The sequence below is a fragment of the Barbus barbus genome (genome assembly GCF_936440315.1).
Source record: "Barbus barbus genome assembly, chromosome: 17".
Lineage (NCBI taxonomy): Eukaryota > Metazoa > Chordata > Actinopteri > Cypriniformes > Cyprinidae > Barbus > Barbus barbus.
This window is the reverse complement of record NC_136745.1, coordinates 27,082,674-27,106,329: the sequence shown is the minus strand read 5'-3', so window position 1 is coordinate 27,106,329 and position 23,656 is coordinate 27,082,674. Positions and strand designations below refer to the sequence as shown.

Sequence of the window (23,656 nt, the reverse complement as noted above, 5' to 3'; positions counted from 1 at the left end):
GGGCAACTAGCCCATTCCATTATGGTTTGAGATTGTGTTGTTCTCATATGAATTTCCTATGATTAATCTGGGTGGAATTGAAACGCAGATTTTTAGTTTGTTCCCAAAAAGGGCTCACAGCATGATTGGCATCAGTGTGAATTAGTGCTTATGACTTATGGACTAAACAAAATAAATAAATCAAAATATTGCAAGCATGAACAACATAAGTGATTGAAAATTCAACACATTTTGCTCGAGTTACTTGATATTTGGAAGACCTGCCAAAAACGACTACAGACATAAAAATATAGGTTGCGGAAATACCAGATTAAGAGAGCTTAAAGGGTTAGTTTACCAAGAAAAAAAGAAAAATGGAACGTCTGTCATCAATTACACATCCTCATGTCATTCCAAACCCAGACTTATTTCATTTTTAAAACATAAATTAAGGTATGTTTTTAAAGAAACCTGAGAGATTTCTGTCCATCAATTGAAGGTCCATGCAAACCCAAACTTTGATGTACAAACAACATCATAAAAGTAATCCAATATGAACCGTTTAATTCAAGTCTTCTGAAGATGATTTGAACAATCAAGCACGGTTGATCTTCTGTGTTTATCATACAGTATTTAATATGCTCTTTGTATTTGCATTGATCAATGCTTATATATTAATGAAAGCTTACATGTCATGTTCATAAAGCAATTGTGTCTCGGATCAAACTGCTGATTACTTTTACAACATCTTTTGGTACTTTTTGAAGCATGAACATTTTGGTTGCCTAAATGGATTGGCAAAAATGATGGTAGACTATTAACAATATTTTCATTTGTGTTCCAAAGTTGAACAAAAATCTTATTGGTTAGAAAATGAAATGAAGGGTGTGTAAATGATGCCTGACTTTTAATTTTTGGGTGAACTATCCCTTTACCAGGACACTGTGTATGTGTTCAATGTGCATCATGTTTTAGCAGCTTTTAAATGTTTCAATTTTAAAGAATTGCACGCTAAAAGATGGCATGCAAATGAAACCGTTGTACTGTAAGCGAAACATGTGTGGTAACGTGTCATTTTCTGTATACAGTGGTTGCTTACGTTAGTATTAGCTCATATTAATGCAAGTCTTGTTTGCAAGAAAACTGGCTTCATATCATACGGTTCCAAAAATGTCTTATCACACAGTTGTCTCACTGAAATGAGTGGCTCTTTTATTGCGAAAACTCATGGTGATTGCTGATGTCCCTTTGCATGATTATCCCCCAGTTTCACAGACGAGGCTTAACCCTAGTCCCAGACTAAAATGTAAGTCTAAGCTGTTTCAACTGAAAGAAATGTGCACTGACTGATCTTAAAATATATCAGTGCCTTTGTTTTGTCTCAAGATGCACACCAGTAATGTTTTTTTCAAAGGGACATTTCTAAAAATTACTTAAAATGTCCTAATTGAACTATGGCCTAATCCTGGCTTAGTCTAAGCCCTGTTTGTGGAACCAAGCCTATCTTATATAAAAGGGTTCAGATTTCAGTTGTTTTGTGGCGGTTTTTAAGAATCAGAAGAGCTTGTCAAGGATTGTGTGAAAGTGCTTTCTAGGTTTTATATGTGGCGCCTCATTCAAATCAGTTTCATTTTATGCAACATTATCAATGTGTCCAAACTTTCTTATGGTTTCAGATGGCTGAGATGATCTCCAGTTCATCTGTGTATCACGCGCAGTATCTCTTTTCCTCTATAGCGCGGGAGAGAGGAGGAGGGTTTTGTTTCAGCGACAGCTGTATCCTGTGTATTCAGTAGCTCGGAGAAAACCCAGATTGGCCGTCAAGATAAATATAGTCGGGGTGGGGTGGACCGAGCAGGACAGGGCACAATTTTCCCAGCTAAATGCACGTTGATTGTTGTTTGAGATGGTAGCCATCTTGCTTTGAGTGTCTAGACCTTGATCTACGAGAACAGGCCTGCCTGAGACCGTCTCTTCAATCATCAAGGCTCTTATCTGCAAGTGTCCATTCCCCCGGCGGGATCCCAGGGCACTCGGTGGAGGGAATGTAGGGTGTTTGGGATGTTTACTTACTAGCCCAAATCATAAAATGATATTGTGATCTTTTTCTGCCCATTTTATTAAGCATTAGATAAAAATCATGTTCGCACTGTACTTGTACAGTCAGTTTAGTGAAGCAAATCCATAATTAGATGAAGGAAATGCCACTAATTGTGAGGAAGAAAGCAAAAGGGGTAAGCTTTTAAGTTTTGATTCTGGGTCAAAATTTTGGGGTCGGCAATAATTTTATTTTTGAAAGAAAGTTTTTGAAAGAAGTCTCTTTTGCTCACAGAGGCTGCATTTATTTGAACAAAAATCCAGTAAAATCTGTAATAATGTGAAATATTATTACAATTTAAACTAGCAATTTTCTGATTTAATATATTTTAAGATGTAATTTATTCCTGTGATGAAAAGCTGAATTTTCTGCATCATTACTCCAGTTGTCAGTGTCACATGATCCTTCAGAAATCATTCTAATATGCTGATTTACTGCTCAAGAAATATTTCATTGTTGAAAACAATTGTCCTGCTTAATATTTTTGCAGAAGCCGTTATACCTTTTTTAGGACTCTTAACAGAAAATACAAAAGGACAGCATTTATTTGAAATATAAATATTTTGTAACATGTCTTTACTGCCACCTTTGATCAGTTACCTGAAAAAAATGATTAATTTCTTTCAAAGAAAAAACTTTTCAACAGTAGTTTAAATGAAATGCTGATTCAGAGCCACTCTACAATACACTTTTAAACAAGAATCAACACACAGCCATCACTTTGCTGTGGAAAGTGGATGCAAAGAAGAAAAGACCAATCATAAGTCAGTATACAAACAGATGTAAGAGAGAAGAAATGTTCTAACTTTAATTCAAAATGTACAAAAAGCAAAAACAGGCTGAATGGAGTCTGTATATTAATGGCTTCAGGCTGAATTAACTGCAGATGTTTTGCCACTGGTTGGCTTGCTTGGTTCACGATGACAGTCTTGCATTCCTGCTAGGGGAAAAAGACAACACCCAGACCCGTTTCTCTCCTTTCCTCAGGTCACACTTTATCAGTCCACCTCACAAGCTTCCTGCCTCCCCCCTCACCATGGGATCTGGTGAATCAGAGTGGCCGAGCCAAAGGTTAGCATCCAGAGTCCAGACAAAGGAAGATGAGGATATGACTCATCAGCCTTTTTTTAACAGCCTTCCAACGTCTTCTTAGACGAGAGAGAACACTGTGCATCCTTTGTGGGTTGGAGATGTACACCCTGTGATGAGAGTTTATCCAATCATCACTCCCAGTCGTCAGGCTCCGCCCCTCCTGGAGGTCATGAAATCTAGCAGCTCTCTGTTCCTGGGTTTGGCCGTATGCCACTCGTAGCCTTGAGATTCCTCTCAGGCCACCGTTCTCGAGTGCTGTCAGTCTTTTGGACACACAGTCAGGAAAGTGTCAGGAATGTTTATAAAAAAGCGTCCGCACTTGGTCACTCCCAAAGTTATGCCATCCCCGCCAAACAAGCTTTGTCCCACCCACGTGGATTTTCTCCCAGGCCCACCCTGGTGGAGTCATTTTTTTTTTTTCGAGAATGGTTCCCTCGTGCACCACATTTTCAACAGCTTTCCCTCAATGAATGAAGGCTTCTAAAAATAGTCCTAAGAAATATGACCGTATTGCATGTGTGCCGTGTTACAGTTTATCATGGTTTGCGATACTGTAATATTCCCATTTGCGTTCATTCTGAATGCTCATTTTCAGATGGTACAAAGATTTGTTTTTGTTCGCTCAATGACTGTTTTGTTCCACTGCAGTGGTTTTAAGAGTCTATGAGCGGGGTCATGTCATCGTCTGCAAATGTCAGGGTGATTCAGTCTCAGGCAGAGGAAAAATACTGTCATAAAAGACCATTAACTTTTGTTTGTCAAATTTCCAAAGGTGGACATTAGTTATTTTGTAAGATTTAAATTACTGGTTGTCTTTGCATTTAGGCACAATTTTAGGATAATTGTATTATTATTATTATTAAAATGCATAGTGAAAATAATATGGATAATATTATTATATAAGAATATAGTTTTTTATTGCTAATTGTACAGCGCAAAACAGGGAAATTCCAACAACGTATAACACCATCACCAGGATGAATACACAATTAATATGCAAAAAAAAAACATGGAGCAAGACTTCAGGCAAATTATTGTTGTTTATTTTTTTAATTATGTAAAAATCTACTGTAATCTTTATTATTCCTTCTCCATTATTTTAATTACATTTTAACTGTGCACATGTACACGTGTTTGCATATAACAAAAAATAAGAACAAGTAACAAAACACACACACACACGTTTGTTTCTGTGAACTGTGGGGACTTCCCATAGACTTCTATTACTTTTATACTGACTAAACGATATTTTCTAGCCCCCAACCCAACCCTAACCCTAAACCTACCCCTTATAGAAAACGTGTGCATTGTTACACTTTCAGATAAACATCATTTACAATTTTTAATAATTCTTTTTCCCTCGTGGGGACCCCACAATGTCAACAATTTCAGGTTTTACTATCCTTGTGGGGGACATTTGGTCCCCACAATGTAGCATAAACAAGTACACACACACAAACATCTCTGTACCTCATTTTCAATGTAAAGTAATAAACTGTATTTTCCTGTCAAAATAACAGTTCCTTTAGAATTCTTTAGCTTTTAAGAACTGCTGGGTTTTCCGGTAGTGGGCGGGACTAATGCGCAAACTGCAATCTCATTGGCTGGCGGAGTAAACTAAAAAAAAATTACAAGCCAATGGAGATTCTATTGCCAAGTAGATGGTTGATAATATTTACAATAATCAATTAAATTTGATAGGTGCCTCACATTGTCCCACAGAAACATTAAAATAGTGTAGATTAGTGTACAATGTTTTATAATAATAATTTATTCTATTTAGTGACCATTTCGTTCATTTAATATATTTAAAATTGAGGGCATCCAAGTTATTTGACACATTTGAACATTTAAAAAAAAAAAAGTAACAATAGTTACTTTCTCTGGTTATTAGTTTCTTTTATAATGATGTAACTCAGTTACTGTTTGTGAGAAGTAACTAGTAATATTACTAATTACTGTTTTAAAGTAACGTGCCCAACACTGCATACTATACAATGATTTATTACTTGTCTTTAGGGATGTAACGGTATGAAAATTTCTAATCACGATTATAGTGACCAAAATTATCACGGTTATCAGTATTATCACGGTATTGTTAAAATGTGCTGGAGATGTTCAAAAAGTACCGAAACATAAATCACTTCACCAAGTTTCATACTTAAAAATCAACAAACAGCAAATAAAATGACTTTTTGTTTGCATAATCACTAAAACAATAACATTACCAATGAGGTCTGGATTTTAAATGACAATTTGACTGACAATTTGACAGTTTAATAGCATGTTCAAATAAATAATGTAAATGTTCAAATAAAGCTTTGAAAAAGTTTAACATAAAGGTAGACCACACATTTCAGCCTTTAAAGAAAAGGGTTAAATTAAAATGATAATTAATAAATGATTATATGTATTTTATCGGCTCCATAAATAATCCTATATAGCATATCTGAATTGTTTAAATGTACATAAGTTTGTTTTTCATCAACCGGTTAAAATTTACAGCAGGTCATACAAATTTGGTCAATTTTTTGGCCAGACAGAAACTGCACACAGACTGAATGTAAATAAGTGTCTGTAAATCCACTCTCTGGCAGCAGGTGGCGCTTTATACGGAAAAGCTGAATTACAGCTGATTCCTGTGAACTCCGCGAACACTTCCTTTAGGTATTACATGGAGCGAAGATGAAAACAAAATGCCATCAAATCGTTTCTGAAGACAGTCAGATCCTTCAGAGGTACATTCATATGATTAATTCATTGATATATTAATTTGTATAATTCCCTTAGCACTCTTTTAAAACCTCCCAGCTTTTCCGCCCTATTTTCACTCAGAACGAAACTACTGTGCTGCTGTGCGCACGTGGGACTGTTACTGAAAAATCTGCTTTATGCCGGACAGTATTTATTTATCGCGAGTTGTTTAAATCACGGTAATCGAATACGGTTTTAATGATAAGTAAAATATGAAACGGTAATACTAACCGCGGGGAATTTTATCATGATTTATCGTCAAACCGGTAATCGTTACATCCCTACTTGTCTTTGATGAATAATACAGAATATAAAAAGCTTTAAAAATAATCGCATATTAAATCGCAATATTGGTAAAAAAAATCGCAATTAGATTATTTTCAAAAATCGTTCAGCCCTAATATTTTCTGTCGTTTCTTTCTTTTTCACACTCTCATATGGAATGGAATGATTTGTTTATATAATATAATGCATTTTAATATATATTATTTATGTGCTGGACTGAGGGTAGATCAAATTATTGGTGGATTAGTGATAGTAAAAATGAAAATTATTTAGTCATTTACTCGATCTCAAGTTGTTCCAACACTATATGTGTGTCTTTCTTTTGTTGAACATAAAATAAGTATTTTGAATAATATTGGTAACCAAACAGTTGATGGTAACCATTGACTTCCATAGAATGGAAAAAATACTATGGAAGTCAATGGCTACCATCAACTATTTGATGTAAATGACAGAATTTGTATTTTTTGAACTATCCATTTAAAGAGGTGTTTCATCTTTGCAATGAAGCCTATATTTTCTTTGCCTGTTTCCTCAGATGAAGGACTGGAGTCGTCTTCTGCTCTTGGCTGTTTTGCATGCAGCCTAATGAGCACCCATGCATGCTATGGCAACAATCGGTCCATGCTCAGATGCAGAGGACCTGTTGGCTTCCATCCACCTCGAGAGGTATCTGGACCACTTCCGTCAGGCAGGCTTTCTCCTCGCCCGAGACTTCTGTCATGTGGACAATGTGGCTCTGAACAGGGTGGGAGTCACTGCCACCGGCCACAGGAAGCGTATCCTCAAACTGGTCGAGCACATTCAGCTGATCTGTCAACACCAAAGGAAAGAGCCCTTGCTAGATCGCTGTAATTCAGATTCTGCTATTCACGAGGTGATCCCTGTCAAAGCGGAGCCTCATTCTCCTTCAAAACATCCTGGCACCTCCTTAGAAGCCTTACGTAACAGCTCGGCCCCGAATCATTGTGCACAAGTGAAGCGCTCGTTCTCAGAGCGGAGCACCAGTGTAGTAAAGCCGGTACCAAAACCAAGAACTGTCTTCCACAGATTAAGAGCAGAGAGAATTTCTTTACCAACACAACATGAAGTGCAACCTTGCCAAAATTCATCTCAGGACCTGCTTTTAAAAGGTTCATCCTCCAGTACAGACACTGTTGAAACATCTACTGAATCAAAAAAGGGGCCTTGTGAACCAGGTGTGAGTAATACCACTTCGGCCCCAGAGACTAGTGATCCGTTACCCCCAGTGCCCCCTAGGTTAAATCGAGGAATTCCCCCTTCTACATTCAGGAGAATGTCGGACCAGGAGCGTCTGAGCACCCCACCCCTCTGCACCCCTCCTGACTCCCCCTCGACTTATCAGTGCTCTCCCTTCACTAACACACCCGGTTCACCTCCAAGTCCACCCTGCTCAGGGCTAGAGATGGTCTCTAATGAAATCTACTGTGGCACTTTACCAGGCACTCCACGTGTGTTTTGGAGTCGCTCTGTACCCGTTCCGCCTCCACGCCAGGAGGTCAGCCCATCCACTGAAAATCATAGGTAAACTCTTGTCAAATCTTGTCATTCTGTTGGATTGTGATTCTTACTACTGTGGCAAAGTTTTGTTTATATCTATACGGCTGACTATAGTTTCTCCTCCTATAGCACTTTAGAAAAGTCCAACTCAACTGAAACACCTAAAAGAACATCTGGTAGGTTTATCACTGACCCTTATTTTAAACTTTGTTGTGGAAAATGTTATTATTTACTCACCCTAAAGTTGTTCCTGATATTTATAACTTTCTTTCTTCCATCGAATAAATAATGTACAATTTTCTGTATGATGAAAATGAACGAAGTTGCTGTGCAAATTATTATTATTTTTTTTTCCCGAAAGATTGTTTTTCAGCAAGGATGCATTAAGTGACAGTAAAGACATTTATAATGTTTCAAATAAATGCTGGTTTTTTTTACTTTCTATTCATCAAAGAATCCTAAAAAAGTAGATCATGATTTGATTTCCACAAAAATATTTAGTAGCACAACAGTAAAAGTGTAGTAACCTTTTTTTTTTTTTTTTTTGCATAACCACAGTTTTGCGAACCCGCTCCGAAGCCCCGATCTCATATATTTAATTGTTTGATCAAAATTGTAGTCGCTGGATTTTGGTAGGGACATGTTCCTAGCATCCCGACAATGATAATGTACTGTTCTCCTCGCGTATGCAAATGCAATTTAACAGTCAGCCAAACTCCATCCATAAAGTACAGACGAGGCAGGATTCATCTTAGTCTTTGACGTTTTAATAAGATGGCATTGAGATGAATGATAATAAATCATCACTTTAGAATGATTTCTGAAGGATCATGTGACACTGAAGACCGGAGTAAACGGAAATCAGTAATGATGCTGAAAATTCAGCTTTGCAACACAGGAATCAATTACATTTCCAATATATTAAAACAGAACAGTTCGTTTAAATTGTAATAATATTTCGCAAAATTATTCTTATTGTATGTTTTTTAATAAATGCAGCATTGGTGATCATAAGAGACTTCTTTCAAAAAAACACAAAAAATCTTATCCAACCCCAAAATTTTGAGCAATAGTGAAACGTGCTAAAAACTTGCCATCCATTATTGACCTACTGCCTCACTTGTGTATATTTGCCTTTTTATGTTATGATTTGAGAGCTTTGCTGGATAGGAAGATTTCATTAAACATATTGGCTTTAATGTGCTTTACACACTATGCTGTCATATGGCTAAAGAAGACTTGAGTTTGATTTTTAGCATTTTAATAATTAATTTTGTCTTATGAATTTATGTAATGCTGCTATTTTCTCTTGAGGGGACACAGCATCTGCTGAGGATGAAGATGAAATGATCAACCCGTACTGTGAAACTGTTTTCCATAGCAGACGACAATATCAGCATTCAGAGGTGAGATACTTAAGTAAAAATTATCTCTTTTGTCTCACTTATTGTACTCCAATAGACGGAATTTATTTATGTTTGAATGTGTTTAGGTTGAGAGGACCAAAAGTGAGGAAAAGACTGCAAATAAAGAAGATAAACCAAGAGAACATGGGTAAGTCCAAGTGTTTCCACGAGAGTTCAAACTGACTGCAGAATGTTTGGTTTGCCCACAGCGTTATATCCAGCTGTTAATCACATAGTGACACCTAAAGCAATAGAATAAAGAGAGTCAGTGTGTTTACTTGGTTGAGCTCTAGTGTCTTCCAGCCTCTGTTGTCTAAATGTCCAGAGCTTCCAGTGCAAGAGTCTGGATCTGTGAGGCAAATATGGATATTTTTTAATAAACAGATTAGCTTTAATGTCTTAAAGGGATACTTCACCTGAAAATGAAAATTGCAAAATGCAAGTGGATGAAACCCTCAAAGCGACACCTAAAACTCCATGCAAAATGAACATGATAATAATTCATACAACCACAGCCTTATGGATTATCCTACCATTTTAAACTTTTTAAACAATAAACCATCGCTTCCAGTCAATTGTCGTACACAGTTTCATGATGCGCTACAACAGCACATTGTGAAGCTTGATGCAATCGCGTCCTGAAGCTTGTGCAAGAAGTGATGAAACACATTCTGAACACATTTAACTCTTTAAAATGTTAAAATATTTGAAAATGTTGGCATTTTTCTCACGCACCCCTATTTTTTCAATTCAGAAGACCGTTTCATCTAGTGGGATCTTTATCTTTCCATTTTCATATGAAATTAATTAATTAAAATTGCAGTAACAACTACAAAAAAAGAAATAATAATGATAATAGTAATTATGATATTTGAGAAAATCTTTCTTGAATGGTTTATTTCACAACAACAACAATAATAAAATATTAAAATAAAAAAAACATATTTTGAACAGTTAAATTTGCTTAATAATAATAATTATTATGGTAACACTTTATTTTAGGGTCTCTTAATTAGTTTCTAATTAGCATGCATATTTATAGAATATTAGCCATTTATTAGTAGTAATTAAGCATATATTAATGCCTTATTCTACATCCCTAATCCTACCTAATGCCTAAATCTAACAACTACCTTATTAACTATTAATAAGCAGCAAATTAGGAGTTTATTGAGGGAAAAGTCGTAGTTAATAGTTAATAAGTGTTCCCTATTCTAAAGTGTTACCATAATTATTATATTATATTCCATTACTTTTTTTGGCTACTGACAGTTTTGCTGTTTTTAGCATGAATCTCATTTATGCTTAAAGGGATAGTTCACCCAAAAGCGAGTAATTAATGACAGAATTAATTTTTGGGTGAACTATTCCTTTAATACAATAAAAAATACCCCCAAAATGTTAGAAAACTTACTGAAATATACATTTAGGCTTTTTATTATTTCACTTATTTTCAGGAGATTTCCATCATTTTACTGGAACATGAAACAGATTTTTTTTTCATGTAGTAATATTACTGTACAGGTTATATTTTTAACTTCCTCTTCTCACAGGCAGCACAATCACTCGTGGCTCAAGCGTCTTGATTCTCCAGGCTACTGCACTGTGGGTGAACCGTCTCCGGCCCGTCACTCCTTCTCCCTCCCTCATAACTTTGGCTCCAATGAAGCAGATGAGGACCACATCATCTCTCCCTACGCCAGCTTCACCTCGCTGTCCGAGCGGGCGGCACCCATCCTCAGCGGCTGGCTGGACAAGCTCTCTCCTCAAGGGTACGCCCCGTCGGGGCTGCTGCTCTCCTCTCATCTCTGCGTCTCCTGCACGCTCCTCAATGGCTGCTTCTGCTCCCTGTCTGTCCTCTCCGGCCGGTTTGTCCTTACTTCACATGTTGTGTCTCCTGCTGTTTGTTCCTGCCTCTGCTTGACGTCTTCCAGTGTCTAGATTCATTTCCTCCTTGAATAATTTGACAGTACTATATTAGATGTGACCTTTGTAGTGTAGATGTTTCTCTCTGATGTCACCTTTGTTCCTCTGTTATAGAAACTATGTGTTCCAGAAACGATATGTGAAGTTTGATGGGAAGAACTTGATGTACTATGGTAGTGAAAAGGTATGATTGCATGTGAACCACTCAATGCCATCCTTATGTTTTATGATTATCATACATTTATCACTCATTTCATCTCATATCATGTATTTTAGTTTTTTGCACTTTAACAATCATAATGTACAATGCTGTTCAAAAGTTTGGGGTCAGTACAAGGTTTTTGACAATTCTCTTATGCTCACCTGGGCTGATTGTATTTGATCAAAAATACAGGAAAAACAGCAATATTGTGAAATATTGTTACAATTTAAAATAACTGCTTTCATTTGAATGTAGTTACCTGTGATGCAACGCTGAATTTTCAGCATCATTACTGCAGTGTTCAGTGTCACATGATCCTTCAGAAATCATTATAATATGTTGATTTTCTGCACAGTATTATCAATAATGCAGTTGTGTTGCTTAATATTTTTGTGGAAACTGTGATGCTTTTCAGAATTGTTTTATGCAACAGAACAGCATTTATTTAAAATCGAACTCTTCGATCGAGTTGAATGTTTTCGCTGTCACTTTTGATCAGTGTAATGCTTCTTTGTTGAATAAAAGTATACATTTCTTATTGACCCCAAACATTTGATGCCAGTGTAGTTTTTCACCCTCTCTCTGAAATGCTTTGACATAAATCCCGGCTCTGTATGTGTGTCGGCAGAGGTTTACTGTCAAATGTAATTTTTAACCGTCCCTGCCATTATTGTCAACATTGAATAATGTGTTAAACAGGTGGACAACACTGAATAGATGATGTTGACGTGTAAAGGCCCTGTCACACCAAACATGAGACTAGAAATCTTAATGAATCGTTGATGAAAGCAATATTCATTGAGCTGAATGAAAAGCAAATTGCCAGAACAATAGATGGTGCTGATCAACAACCAAATGCATGTGTGTGTTAAACCTTTCAGCACAGCTGGTCTGGTCACAGCTTTAGTCATTTAAAGTTTACAAATTAGTTTCAATAAATGTTCTTTTTGGGCTGGGCAGGATGTTTTGTGTTCCCAAGGTTACAGCGCAGCATGTTTTCATAGCACAATCAACCGATTCATCATGATATATGATCCCTTTAATCACTTCAGGCTGCCTGAAGACTTTCAGAATCTAAACAATTCCCACGTTCCCTTGTGTTTCTGAAGTCTCACATGCTGGTACACTGCTATTCCTAACACAAATGGTCTCTTTCTCCCAGGATGCTTATCCCAAAGGTGTGATTCCCTTAGCTGCCATACAGATGGCCCGCGTAGCCAAAGACAATAAATTTGAGGTTGTCACAAGTCACAGGACATTTGTCTTCCGAGCTGATAATGATGGTAAGCACAGCGTTTCTATTCTATATATATATCTATATATATTTCTATTTAAAGCCTTATGATCCTGATTTATTTCTTTTCATAGTTCAGAGGAGCAAATGGTGCAGCACGTTGCAGGAGCGGGTCAAAGAACAGCTGGTTTTCGGCCGCCCACGTTTTGGCCCCGGCAGTCACTGCCAAAAGAGCGGCTTCCTGGAGCTCAAAGGAACCAAGTCTAAGATCTACACAGCCATTATAATGGAGCAGATCTGGTTGTACAAGAATGAGCAGGTGATTGGTTAATCACGTTATAGTTAATCGTGTTATAGCCATACTTCTCTAGATTTAGTGCCAATGATTTGCTTTGCTTTGCCTCTTTCATCTCTCAGTGTGATGCAATTTGAGTTTTTTGAACTTCCTTTCGCTACTGAAGTATTTTGAACTTCCTATAGCAGATGTGCAATTCATTCAAAAATAGCCTTAAAACATTTGCATCTTAGAGGTTTTACTACCAATTCTTGGTTTAAGGCTGACCCTTTGTGATATGTGTTCTGCAGTGCTTTAAAAATGGAATTGGAATTACTGTAATTGAGGCCAGAGGTGCTACAATTCGTGATGGGAAGGGCAAGAGCTTCGATCTCATTACACCTTATAAAACCTTCAGGTAAACAGTTCAAGTCGCGCTATGCTTCTGTTAAGTAGCTTGTACGTGTGTACCCTTTTAACTCATTTCCAACTCTCCAAATACGTCATTTAATCAGTGATTTGTCGATTCGTCTGGAATCGAAACAAGAAAAATCAATTGGCCAATAAGGCATATTCTCTAAAAACTCTGATTTTCTAATACGTCCTGTTATCATAATTTTAATTCTCAAGTAAATTGAATGAATTGTTTTAAGGATTGTTTTAAGTACTGGAAAACAAGACAAATATGCTGATTAAAAAAAAACATGAAATTAAAAATGTTATATCTTTAAAAATATATAATGCATAATAATATTTACTATATTTCTATATTTTAAAATAACATTTTAATTATGCTACCTTTCAAAAAATTGGGGTAGGTAAGATGTTTTGAAAAAAATTATCTTATATACCTATTTAATTGATCAGTAAAACTAATAATTCAAATAATTCAATGACTGATCAATTTAATGTGTCCTTGCTGAATAAGTGTTATTTTATTTAAAAAAATACTTACTGACCCCAAACTTTTGAATGCTAGTGTATATACTGTAACGCACACACATACATAGACAATATTGAAATAAAGGCAGTTTCATCATTTAAATTTAACCGCACACTTAAAGCAAGTATTGAAGTCAAACAGAGGCTCCCGCTAAGTAACCATGCCAGACTGGAGACAATTAATAGGATCCGTGATGGCAGAGCATTAAGAGGGTTGTGTGCATCCTTGCAGCTTTACGGCAGAGTCGGAGCGAGAGAAACGGGACTGGATGGAGGCCTTTCAGGAATCTATAGCAGAAACACTATCTGATTATGAGGTGGCAGAGAAGATCTGGTCCAACAGGTCCAACAAGATCTGCGCAGACTGCAAAGCCATCAATCCGGACTGGGCATCCATCAATCTCTGTGTGGTTATCTGCAAGAACTGCGCAGGTGTGTGCTCGATCAGCTTATCGACTTATCAGCTCGATGACTTTTATCATGCAAACTTGTGAATTCTGCTGAATTTAGCTAGAAATTCATCAAAACAGTTGTTTTGCGTTTTACAAACAGTGACTAGCTGGCATGGGGAAGAGCAGTGCGGTGTTAAGGTTGATACAGATGGTGCTAAGAGTTTCTAAGCTCATTTGAGAGTTCATGTGAGGTCCTCTGTGCCGTATACTACAGATAAAAGTGGCTCAGAGGCACCGTATCAGGAAGTCTTTGTGGGACAAACCGAATGAATGGTGTGTGGCGAGTGATGTGGTGCCTCTCTTGCTCTGTCTGCCTGCAGGCCAGCATCGAGGTCTCGGCACAATGGTGTCCAAAGTGCAGAGTCTGAAACTAGACACCAGCGTGTGGAGTAATGAGATCGTTCAGGTAGGGGTTGCTGTGTGTTACAAGGTTTTTTTAAAATCTTTTTTTATTCCAATTATCAGGATTTCTGATATCCCCAGTGATTTTACCACAAGGTTTTTCACAATTAGACCTTATCTTTGTATGTTCTAGCTCTTCATAATGCTTGGCAATGATAGAGCCAATGAATTTTGGGCGGCCAAACTTCCTGTGACTGAAGAGCTGGACTGTGACGCCTCCCCAGAGCAGCGGAGAGAGTTTATCACCCACAAATACAGAGAAGGCAGATATCGCCACCCTCATCCCAGTTTTAGCACCCAAGAGGAACTTCTTAAGGTAAAGGTTAAGCCATTCACACCTACAGGGGAGAGATCATGAAAACCAATGGTAACTTGTTTACCAATCATTAAGATTATTCATTAATTATTTAAGATTATTTATTTAAAAATATTTAGGAGTGTTGAACATGGCTTCTTTAATGTCAGATTTTTTTTTTTTTATCTCACAGCGTTTATTTTTAAACCACATAGTAAAAAAAAAAAAAAAATGAATATCTGGGAATTTTAAAATTGAGTTTTCTGGCCTGGAAAATATATAAAATAATATATAAAATTATCTTTGGTCCACCAGCAATTTAATCTGCTCTTGGTGTAGTAAAATAATAATATGTAAAACACATTAAATAATCATTATATTAGTTAATAATAATACAAATTTAGTTAATTTAAGTTAATATAGTTAAAGTATATAAGTTGTTAATAATAATAATAATAATACTATTAGTATTATTGTTATTACTACTTCTATTGTTATTTTGTTTTTAAATACACAAAATAAATAAGTTAATAATAACAATAATAGTAATAATGTAAAAAATTTATAATATTACTACTAATTTATTACAACAACAATAATACTATTAGTTTTTTTTGTTTTTAAATGCACAATAAGTCAATAATAATAATAATAATAATAATAATTTCTATTATTATTGTAAATAATTATACTATTATTGTTATTATTTTGGTTTTAAATACACAATTAATAATAATAATTATTAAGTGAATTTAAAACCTTTAATTCATGGACATTTCTATGGTAAATCTACATTATTCGTAGTAATGCTCAGTAGTCATGAAGAGTAAGAAAGGCCATGGAAAATCAAGGTAATTCATTGTTCAACAAAATGGAAACTTTATATTGCTAAACCTTGTGCAGATTTATATAGGTCTTTTGCATATAACGATGAATATTTGCATGGTTGTCTTCAGAGCCACATAACTTCAACACTTTTGCACAATAAGTGCATTTCCCTTTCCTCTTCTGCAACACACTGAATTTTGAAATACCCTGAATACTTCCTCAAATAAGAACCACAGTGAACTATTGGGGTGGACATTTCTCTGTGTATTTGCTTTGCTTTAAAATAAAACTTTTAGATCAGTCTCCCCTGGGGCAGTGAGGACATCCTGTCTTAATATAGCTATAGCTAAGTATTATGTCAGCGGTCAAGCCAAGATTAAGATGTATTATTCTTTCTCAGGACTTTCCCAAGGCTATCATTTGTGCTACCTATGAAACCCCGAATGAGCCGATGGCTGTGTTGTGAATTGTAAATAATGAAGAGCACTAATAAAAGGACTGCAAAAAATAGAGGGATTTTTAGAAGAAGCTTTGAAAGTCCGCTGGCTAAATATGCTATTAGTGGTGTATGTGATTGTGTGTGTATGTGGTCACCCTGCAGGCGCTGTGCACCGCTGTGACTGAGCAGAACCTGCTAAAAACGGTCACTCTGATTTTTGCGGAGGCTGAGGCCGCTCGACTCGCTGACGCTAATGGAAACGATAAGCGTGTATCTCCGCATTACTCATACACACAGCCTGCAGGTATGTTAGTAGTCCAGTACGCTCCAGTACTTCACTACAGCAGTGTTTCTTAAAGGTGAAGTTTGAAATTTAACAGGCACCTAGTCAGAACTGGAAAAAATCAACTAAATCACAGTTCTCTTAAAATTCTCCATCTTGAACATGGTGAATAATGTTTTTTTTTATTGTATGTTTTGCTACGTTCTTTAATTCTCTATACTGTAACATCAATAAAATTGCATACTTCACCTTTAGCATGTAGAAATTGTAATATATGTCATCCTTAATACAAGAGGTGTGAAGTATCTCACTGTAATTCTCTGGATTCAGATTCCTGTGTCTATGATGAGATCATGCAGCCCATCCTGTACTCCGGCTACCTCTACAAGTCAAGCTCCTTGAACAAAGGGACATTATCCCGCAGAACCAGAGACGGTAGGCGACTATGTGCCATAAACAAGCCTTGGCAGTGATTTAGGAGCAGACTGTACCTCTTCAGTAAAAATAAAGCTATTCAGTGCCATGCAACTACAGTGGGGAAAAAAAAATTATTTGATCAAATAATTTTTTCCCCCACTGTACTTCATACTCATCAGTAGTGTTGGGGGTAATGCATTACAAGTAACACAAGATACATAATCAGATTACCTTTTTTTCCAAGTAACTAGTAAAGTAATGCATTACTTTTTAATCAAATAAATTAAATTAACAATTTACTTGTTTTTCCATGTATTCCCTGACATTTCTCCTGTCCCCATGTTGAGAGAAATTAGGAGTGAGGTGCAGAGACACTTCTTTCAGTCTGTGGCTTATTAATTTCACTTTTGGTGTAAAAGGGCCTTTACAGTTGCCTAAAATATAACTTTTTTCTGTTTTTATTATTATTAAAAAACAAATAACCAAGCCCAGCCCAGGTGATTAAAAAGTAATGCAAAATTAACATAATACACTACATTACTTACTACCACAATTAGTTACTTTTTATGGAATAATGCAATAATGTAATGCTTTCCCCAACACTGCTTGTGCAAGTATGAAATTAAATAAAATGGCATTAAATGAAAAATTATTATTACAATATTAAAATGATTGCATCAAAAGGTTCAGTAAGAAGGTTCTATTTTTCATAGAAATGAATTTTAATTAAACAAAAATGCATTCAGTTTATCAAAGGTGACAGTAAAAACTTTTTATAATGTTACGAAAGATTTCCATTTCAAATAAATGCTGTCCTTTAAACTTTATATTCATCAAAAAATCCTGAAAAATGTATTGTTTCCTCAAAAATATTAAGCAGCAAAACTATTTTCAACAATAAGAAATCAGCATATTAGATTAATTTCGGAAGGATCATGTGACACTGACGACTGGAGTAATGATAATGAAAATTCAACTTTGCATCACAGGAATAAATTACATTTTAAAATATATTTCAATAGAAAATAGTTATTTCAAATTGTAATAACATTTCAAAATATTGCTATTTTTACTGTAATATTTACATTTTCACTGTATTTTTATCAAATACAGTCATGACCATATCGGCACCCTTGGTAAATATGATCGACGAAGGCTGTGAAAATTAATCTGCATTGTTAATCCTTTTGATCTTTTATTTTAAAAATTCACAAAAATCTTTAAAATGAGAGGAAATATCATTATGAAATAAATGTTTTTCTCTAATACACATCGGCCACAATTAACGGCACCCTTTTATTCAATACTTTTTGAAACCTCCATTTGCCAGTTTAACAGCTCTGAGTTTTCTCCTATAATGCCTGAAGAGGTTAGAGAACACCTGACAAGAGATCAGAGACCATTCCTTCATCCAGAATCACTCCAGATCCTTCAGATTCACAGATCCATGACGGTGCTTCTTCTCTTCAGTTCACCTCACTCATTTTCTACAAGGTTCAGGTCAGAGGACTGGAATGGCCAGCAGAAGCTTGGTTTTGTGCTCTGTGACTAATTTTTGTGTTGTTTTTGAGGTTTGTGTTTGGATTATTGTACGGTTGGAAGATCCAAACATGGCCCGTTATAAGATTTCTAACAGAGTCAGTCACTTATTGATTTTTTATCTGTAGGTATTTGATAGAATCCATGATGCCATGCGTCTAAACAAGATATCCAGGACCACCAGCAGAAATATAGGCCCACAACATCAAACATACAGCAGTATATTTCATTGTACACATGGGGTACTTTTTTATCCCTGTGTGCACCAAACACATCTTGAATGTTTGCTGCTAAAAAGCTCATTTTTTAGTTTCATCTGACCATAGAAGCCAGTCCCATTTGAAGTTCCAGTCGTGTCTGATAACTGAATATGCTGAAGTTTGTTTTTGGATGAGCTAGGAGAATTTTTCTTGAAACCCTCCCGAACAACATGTGGTGATGTAGGTGCTGTTTGACCATTTAAAAAAAAAGTTTTCTGACCCCGAGACTCAACTATTTTGTACAATTCTCCAGCTGAAGGAGAGTTTGAGTGGCTAAAGACTCTCCAATCTTTAGCCACTCAAACTCTCCTTCTCACCGTGCATTAGGACTATATAGACCCACGTCCTCTTCCAGGCAGTTTCGTAACATTTTCTTAATTATTGGCCTGATTATAAATTCTTAATTATTGGCCTGATGATGGAAATGGGAATTTTCACTGCTCTAGCTCTTTTCTTAAAGCCACTTCACTAATTTGTGAAGCTCAATTATCTTTTGCTGCAATATATTCTTTGGTTTTTCTCATTGTGATGGATGATTAAGGCAATTTCGGCTTTTGGGCTATTTATATTTCTGTGAAACAGGAAGCCATGGCTGGATAATTTCATGTTCATAATCACCCTGGAGTGCTCAAAATTGTGAATATGAATGGGAATATACTTCAGAGATATTTTACTCATAAGAATTTCTAGGGGTGCCAATAATTGTGTCCAACGTGTATTTGAGAAAAACATTTATTTCATAATGATATTTCCCCCATTTTAAATTCTTATTATCCAATGAAAGGTTAGATTTTTGTGATTTTTTTTTTTTTTTTTTATTTATTTATTTATTTTTAATAAAAGATCAAAAGGATTAACAATGCAGATTAATTATCACAGCCTTCTTTGTTCATATTTACCAAGGGTGCCAATATTTTTGGCCATGGCTGTAAATGCAGCCTTGGTGCGCAGAAGAGCACTTTAAAAATGAGTGTAAATCATGACCATCTGATTACTACTCACTTCAAAATGGCGGTGGACTTAGACTTTAATATTTGACATCTGATATGAAACATACAGAAAAAATTATTGTTTTTACCTATAATAATTACCTTTTTGATTTTATTTATTCAGCAGATTTTCAAAAGTACTGGTGTTCGGTGGAGAAGTCTATTCTCTTCTATGAGTCTGACAGATGTCATGAGCCCAGTATGAAGATCGATGTTAAAGACATCATCTGTTTAGGAGTTAGCAGGCCAGACTCCAGCAACAACAGCGGCTTTTTTGACAAGTGGGTGCCACTGCATAACACAACATCCTTCAGGACATAATCAGATTTAGAAATGTCATAGTATCTTAATCATAACATTATAACAATATGATTCTTTGTTGTTCCCTTCAGATTTCGATACACTTTTGAAGTTTACCTAACATCTGATAAACTGATCCAGTTTGGCTTGGAGACTCCAGATGCGTTGCACAGTTGGGCGCGAGCAATAGGGAAGGTAAATATTAATCAGTCGAGCTGTGCTCTGTGTACACAGATAATAGCTTGTCACATCAGTGCATTAGATCTCACCTCGGTTTTGATCTCTGGCAGGCCACCACCCCTCTCAGCTGTCACTGCCTGCTGGCGCGAGAGTTCGAGCGAGTGGGTGTCCTGCGCTATAAGGCCATGCGAGACCCGCAGCAGTGGAAAGAAGGCTTCTTTGTTCTGCAGAAGTCCAACCTGTTCATATGCCCTGGAAATGATGGCGCCGCAGAGGATATTATAAACCTGAAACGCCTACAGGAGCTCAGTGAGTCTGTTAGCTCAATCACTGTGAATCTGATATGTGACCCTGGGCCACAAAACCAGTCTTAAGTCGCTGGGGTATATTTATAACAATAGCCAAAAATTACATTGTATGGGTCAAAATTATTGATTTTTCTTTAATGCCAAACATCATTAGGATATTAAGTAAAGATCATGTTCCATGAAGATATTTAGTAAATTTCCTACTGTATATATATCAAAACTTAATTTTTGATTAGTAATACGCATTGCTAAGAACTTAATTTGGACAACTTTAAAGGCGATTTTCTCAGTATTTAGATTTTTTTGCACCCTCAGATTCCAGATTTTCAAATAGTTGTATCTCGGCCAAATATTGTCCGATCCTAACAAACCATATATCAATGGAAAGCTTATATTCAATTTCAATTTCAAAAATTGACCCTTATGACTGGTTTTGTGGTCCAGTGTCACATATTTCAGAGAAAATAGTGCTGCTAAATTTACCCTCGGGGATTAATAAATGAGCTATGTACTTATCTGTCTTTGTCTTGGGTTAAAAATCAAGGCATTGCATCCGAAATAGAGAACCATGAGAAGAAGGACATCCTGGTTCTTGTTGAGAAAGGAAGGTGGGTCTTTGACTTTATAAATACACATGTTTTAGCCAAAATTAAAACTCTTTCCCCCGGTTTCACAGACAAGGCTTAAGCTAAACTAAAGCTAAACTAAAATGCAAGTCTGAGCTGTTTCAACTGAAAGAAACTTGCAATGACTGATCTTAAAATATATCATTGCCTTTGTTTTGTCTCAAGATGCACACCAGTAATGTTTTTTTCCTAAGCACGTTTATAAAAATGACTTAAATGTCCTAATTGAACTATGGACTAATCCTGGCTTAGTCTAAGCCCTGTCTGTGAAACCGGGCCTTTACTTTCTTAAAGGAATAATTTGCCCATAAATTAAAATTAGCTAAATATGTACTCATCCTCAGGCCAAGATGTAGATGACTTTGTTTCTTCTTCTGAGAAATTTTGCATTACATCACTTGCTCAGCAATGGATCCTCTGCAGTGAATGGGTGCCGTCAGAATTAGAGTCCAAACATCTGATAAAAACATCACAATAATCCACACCACTCCAGTTATCCATCAATTAATATCTTATGAAGTGAAAAGCTGTGTATTTATAAGAAACAAATCCATCATTATGATGTTTTTAATTTCAAACCATTTCGCTAAAATCCATTTTTTTTCTCTCTCCAGTGAAATAGTCATCTCATCTGATTCAGGAGAGAAATATGTACAGATCAAGCACCATTTACAAGTTAAAACAGTCTAAAACAATTATAATCAAATATGGCAGTGTATTGGGACTATAGGGGATGGACTTTTTTACTGGAGGAAACGTTATTATGGATTATGGACTCATATTTTGATCAGAAGTTACCGTTTTAAGTTAAAACACCTTAATGATGGATGTGTTTCTTACACATATTCAGTACCCAAGACATTAATTGATGGACTGGGGTGGTGTGGATTACTTGTTAATTATTGTGATGTTTTTATCAGCTGTTTGGACTCTCATTCTGACGGCACCCATTCACTACAGAGGATCCATTGCTGAGCAAGATATGGAATGCAAAATTTCTCAGACGAAGAAACAAACCAATCTACATCTTGCCCTGGTTGTGACTAAATTTGTAGCAAATTTAAATTTTTAGGTGAACTATTCCTTTAATACATCTCCCTACTCCTATTGCAAATGCAAATTACAATGCAGAAAAAGTCCCAGTAATCTTTCATCAAAATATAATGCCTCTGTCTGCAGGACTCTGCATCTGCAGGGCATGGGCAGGACCGATTTCTCCCTGTGGTACGCAGACATTCAGAAGGCCGCAGGAGGGAAAGGAAACACCCTGAAAGACCAGCAGCTCAGCAGAAATGACATCCCCATCATCGTTGACAGCTGCATTGCCTTTATAACTCAGTATGGTGAGAACACAGACTTCTCGTTTCCCTGTGCTTTGTACTGAAGACAGTCCACCCTGCCTAAATCTGTAACACTAACACTGCAATCCGAATGATCGAATCTCTCTTACACAGGTCTGGGCCATGAGGGTATATACAGGAAGAATGGTGCAAAGTCAAGAATCAAGCTTTTGATGGAGGAGTTTCGTAAGGACGCCCGCAACGTGAAACTCCGTATTGGAGATAACTTCATAGAGGATGTGACTGATGTACTGAAAAGATTCTTTCGGGAGATCGATGATCATATATTCATGGTTGATCTCCACCCCTTCTGGAGGGAAGCTGCCAGTTAGTACACTACGCTTTCTTTGAATGTTTATATGCAGTTTAATGAAATATTGTGGGTTATTTTCTGCATAATGTCTATGAAATGCATCTGCGGCATGCTTACTATTGCAAACAATAATTTTGATAGAACATACACTGCTGTTCAAAAGTTTTGGATTTTTAAAATGTTTTTGAAAGCAGATTCTTCTGCTCACCAAGGATGCATTTATTTGATCAAAAATACAGTAATACTGTGAAATATGATTAGAATTTAAAATAACTGTTTTCTATTTGAATATATTTGAAAATGTAATTTATTCCTGTGATGGTTTTCAGCATCATTACTCCAGTCGTCAGTGTCACATATAATGTTACAATATAATGCTACAAATATTATGTAACATTATAAAAGTCTTTACTGTTACTTTTGATCAATTTAATGCATCCTTTCCAAAAACAAAAATTATAAAATTATAATCCAAATCACAATTGGGCAGTCCAAATTGTATCATTATGATTTTTGAAAGTACAAAAATTGCTTTGGTATCACAACCAGATATCCTTCCACTTGAAAAAGACAAATGAGACATGTTACATTATATTTACTGAGGAATTGAAGTGGTTTAACAATAATACAGTAAGTTTCACACTGCACGTATATTATTTAATGTAGATAACAAAAACTGGATTTTACAACCATAAACATGAAGTTGAAAACAACCCAGAATATTTGTATAACTGAACAAACATGTTGGATTTTGGCTAGTTTAAGTTGTCTTTAAGTTTATTTTTCATACTATTATGCAGAGATACCTCAAAAGCCACAGCGTTTGGACCGATACAAAGAGCTGATTCGAGGTTTGCCTCGGGTCAACAGAACGACTTTAGCAGCGCTCATCAGTCATCTCTACAGGCGAGTCTTCATTCTGATTCTGATTCGGCCACGTCTGGTTTTTTTTCATTTATAGCAGCTCTCACA

The 23,656-nt window shown here is 36.1% G+C and overlaps 1 protein-coding gene across 1 annotated transcript in view; it reads left to right on the top strand.

The window, feature by feature from the left end:
* LOC306883240 (arf-GAP with Rho-GAP domain, ANK repeat and PH domain-containing protein 3-like) overlaps nucleotides 1-23,656 on the top strand; it is a 34,061-nt gene that overhangs the window by 2,440 nt on the left and 7,965 nt on the right. Inside the window, exons 2-22 of the mRNA XM_079438364.1 lie at nucleotides 6,747-7,753; nucleotides 7,859-7,905; nucleotides 9,044-9,135; nucleotides 9,222-9,283; nucleotides 10,689-10,907; nucleotides 11,176-11,245; nucleotides 12,426-12,546; nucleotides 12,632-12,816; nucleotides 13,083-13,189; nucleotides 13,946-14,145; nucleotides 14,486-14,571; nucleotides 14,701-14,883; nucleotides 16,292-16,433; nucleotides 16,743-16,847; nucleotides 19,742-19,898; nucleotides 20,010-20,112; nucleotides 20,208-20,406; nucleotides 20,950-21,013; nucleotides 22,211-22,374; nucleotides 22,486-22,698; nucleotides 23,485-23,590. Coding sequence (XP_079294490.1) covers nucleotides 6,807-7,753; nucleotides 7,859-7,905; nucleotides 9,044-9,135; nucleotides 9,222-9,283; nucleotides 10,689-10,907; nucleotides 11,176-11,245; nucleotides 12,426-12,546; nucleotides 12,632-12,816; nucleotides 13,083-13,189; nucleotides 13,946-14,145; nucleotides 14,486-14,571; nucleotides 14,701-14,883; nucleotides 16,292-16,433; nucleotides 16,743-16,847; nucleotides 19,742-19,898; nucleotides 20,010-20,112; nucleotides 20,208-20,406; nucleotides 20,950-21,013; nucleotides 22,211-22,374; nucleotides 22,486-22,698; nucleotides 23,485-23,590 — 3,572 coding nt within the window. The 5' untranslated portion in view covers nucleotides 6,747-6,806. The remainder of the gene's footprint in view (nucleotides 1-6,746; nucleotides 7,754-7,858; nucleotides 7,906-9,043; nucleotides 9,136-9,221; nucleotides 9,284-10,688; nucleotides 10,908-11,175; nucleotides 11,246-12,425; nucleotides 12,547-12,631; nucleotides 12,817-13,082; nucleotides 13,190-13,945; nucleotides 14,146-14,485; nucleotides 14,572-14,700; nucleotides 14,884-16,291; nucleotides 16,434-16,742; nucleotides 16,848-19,741; nucleotides 19,899-20,009; nucleotides 20,113-20,207; nucleotides 20,407-20,949; nucleotides 21,014-22,210; nucleotides 22,375-22,485; nucleotides 22,699-23,484; nucleotides 23,591-23,656) is intronic.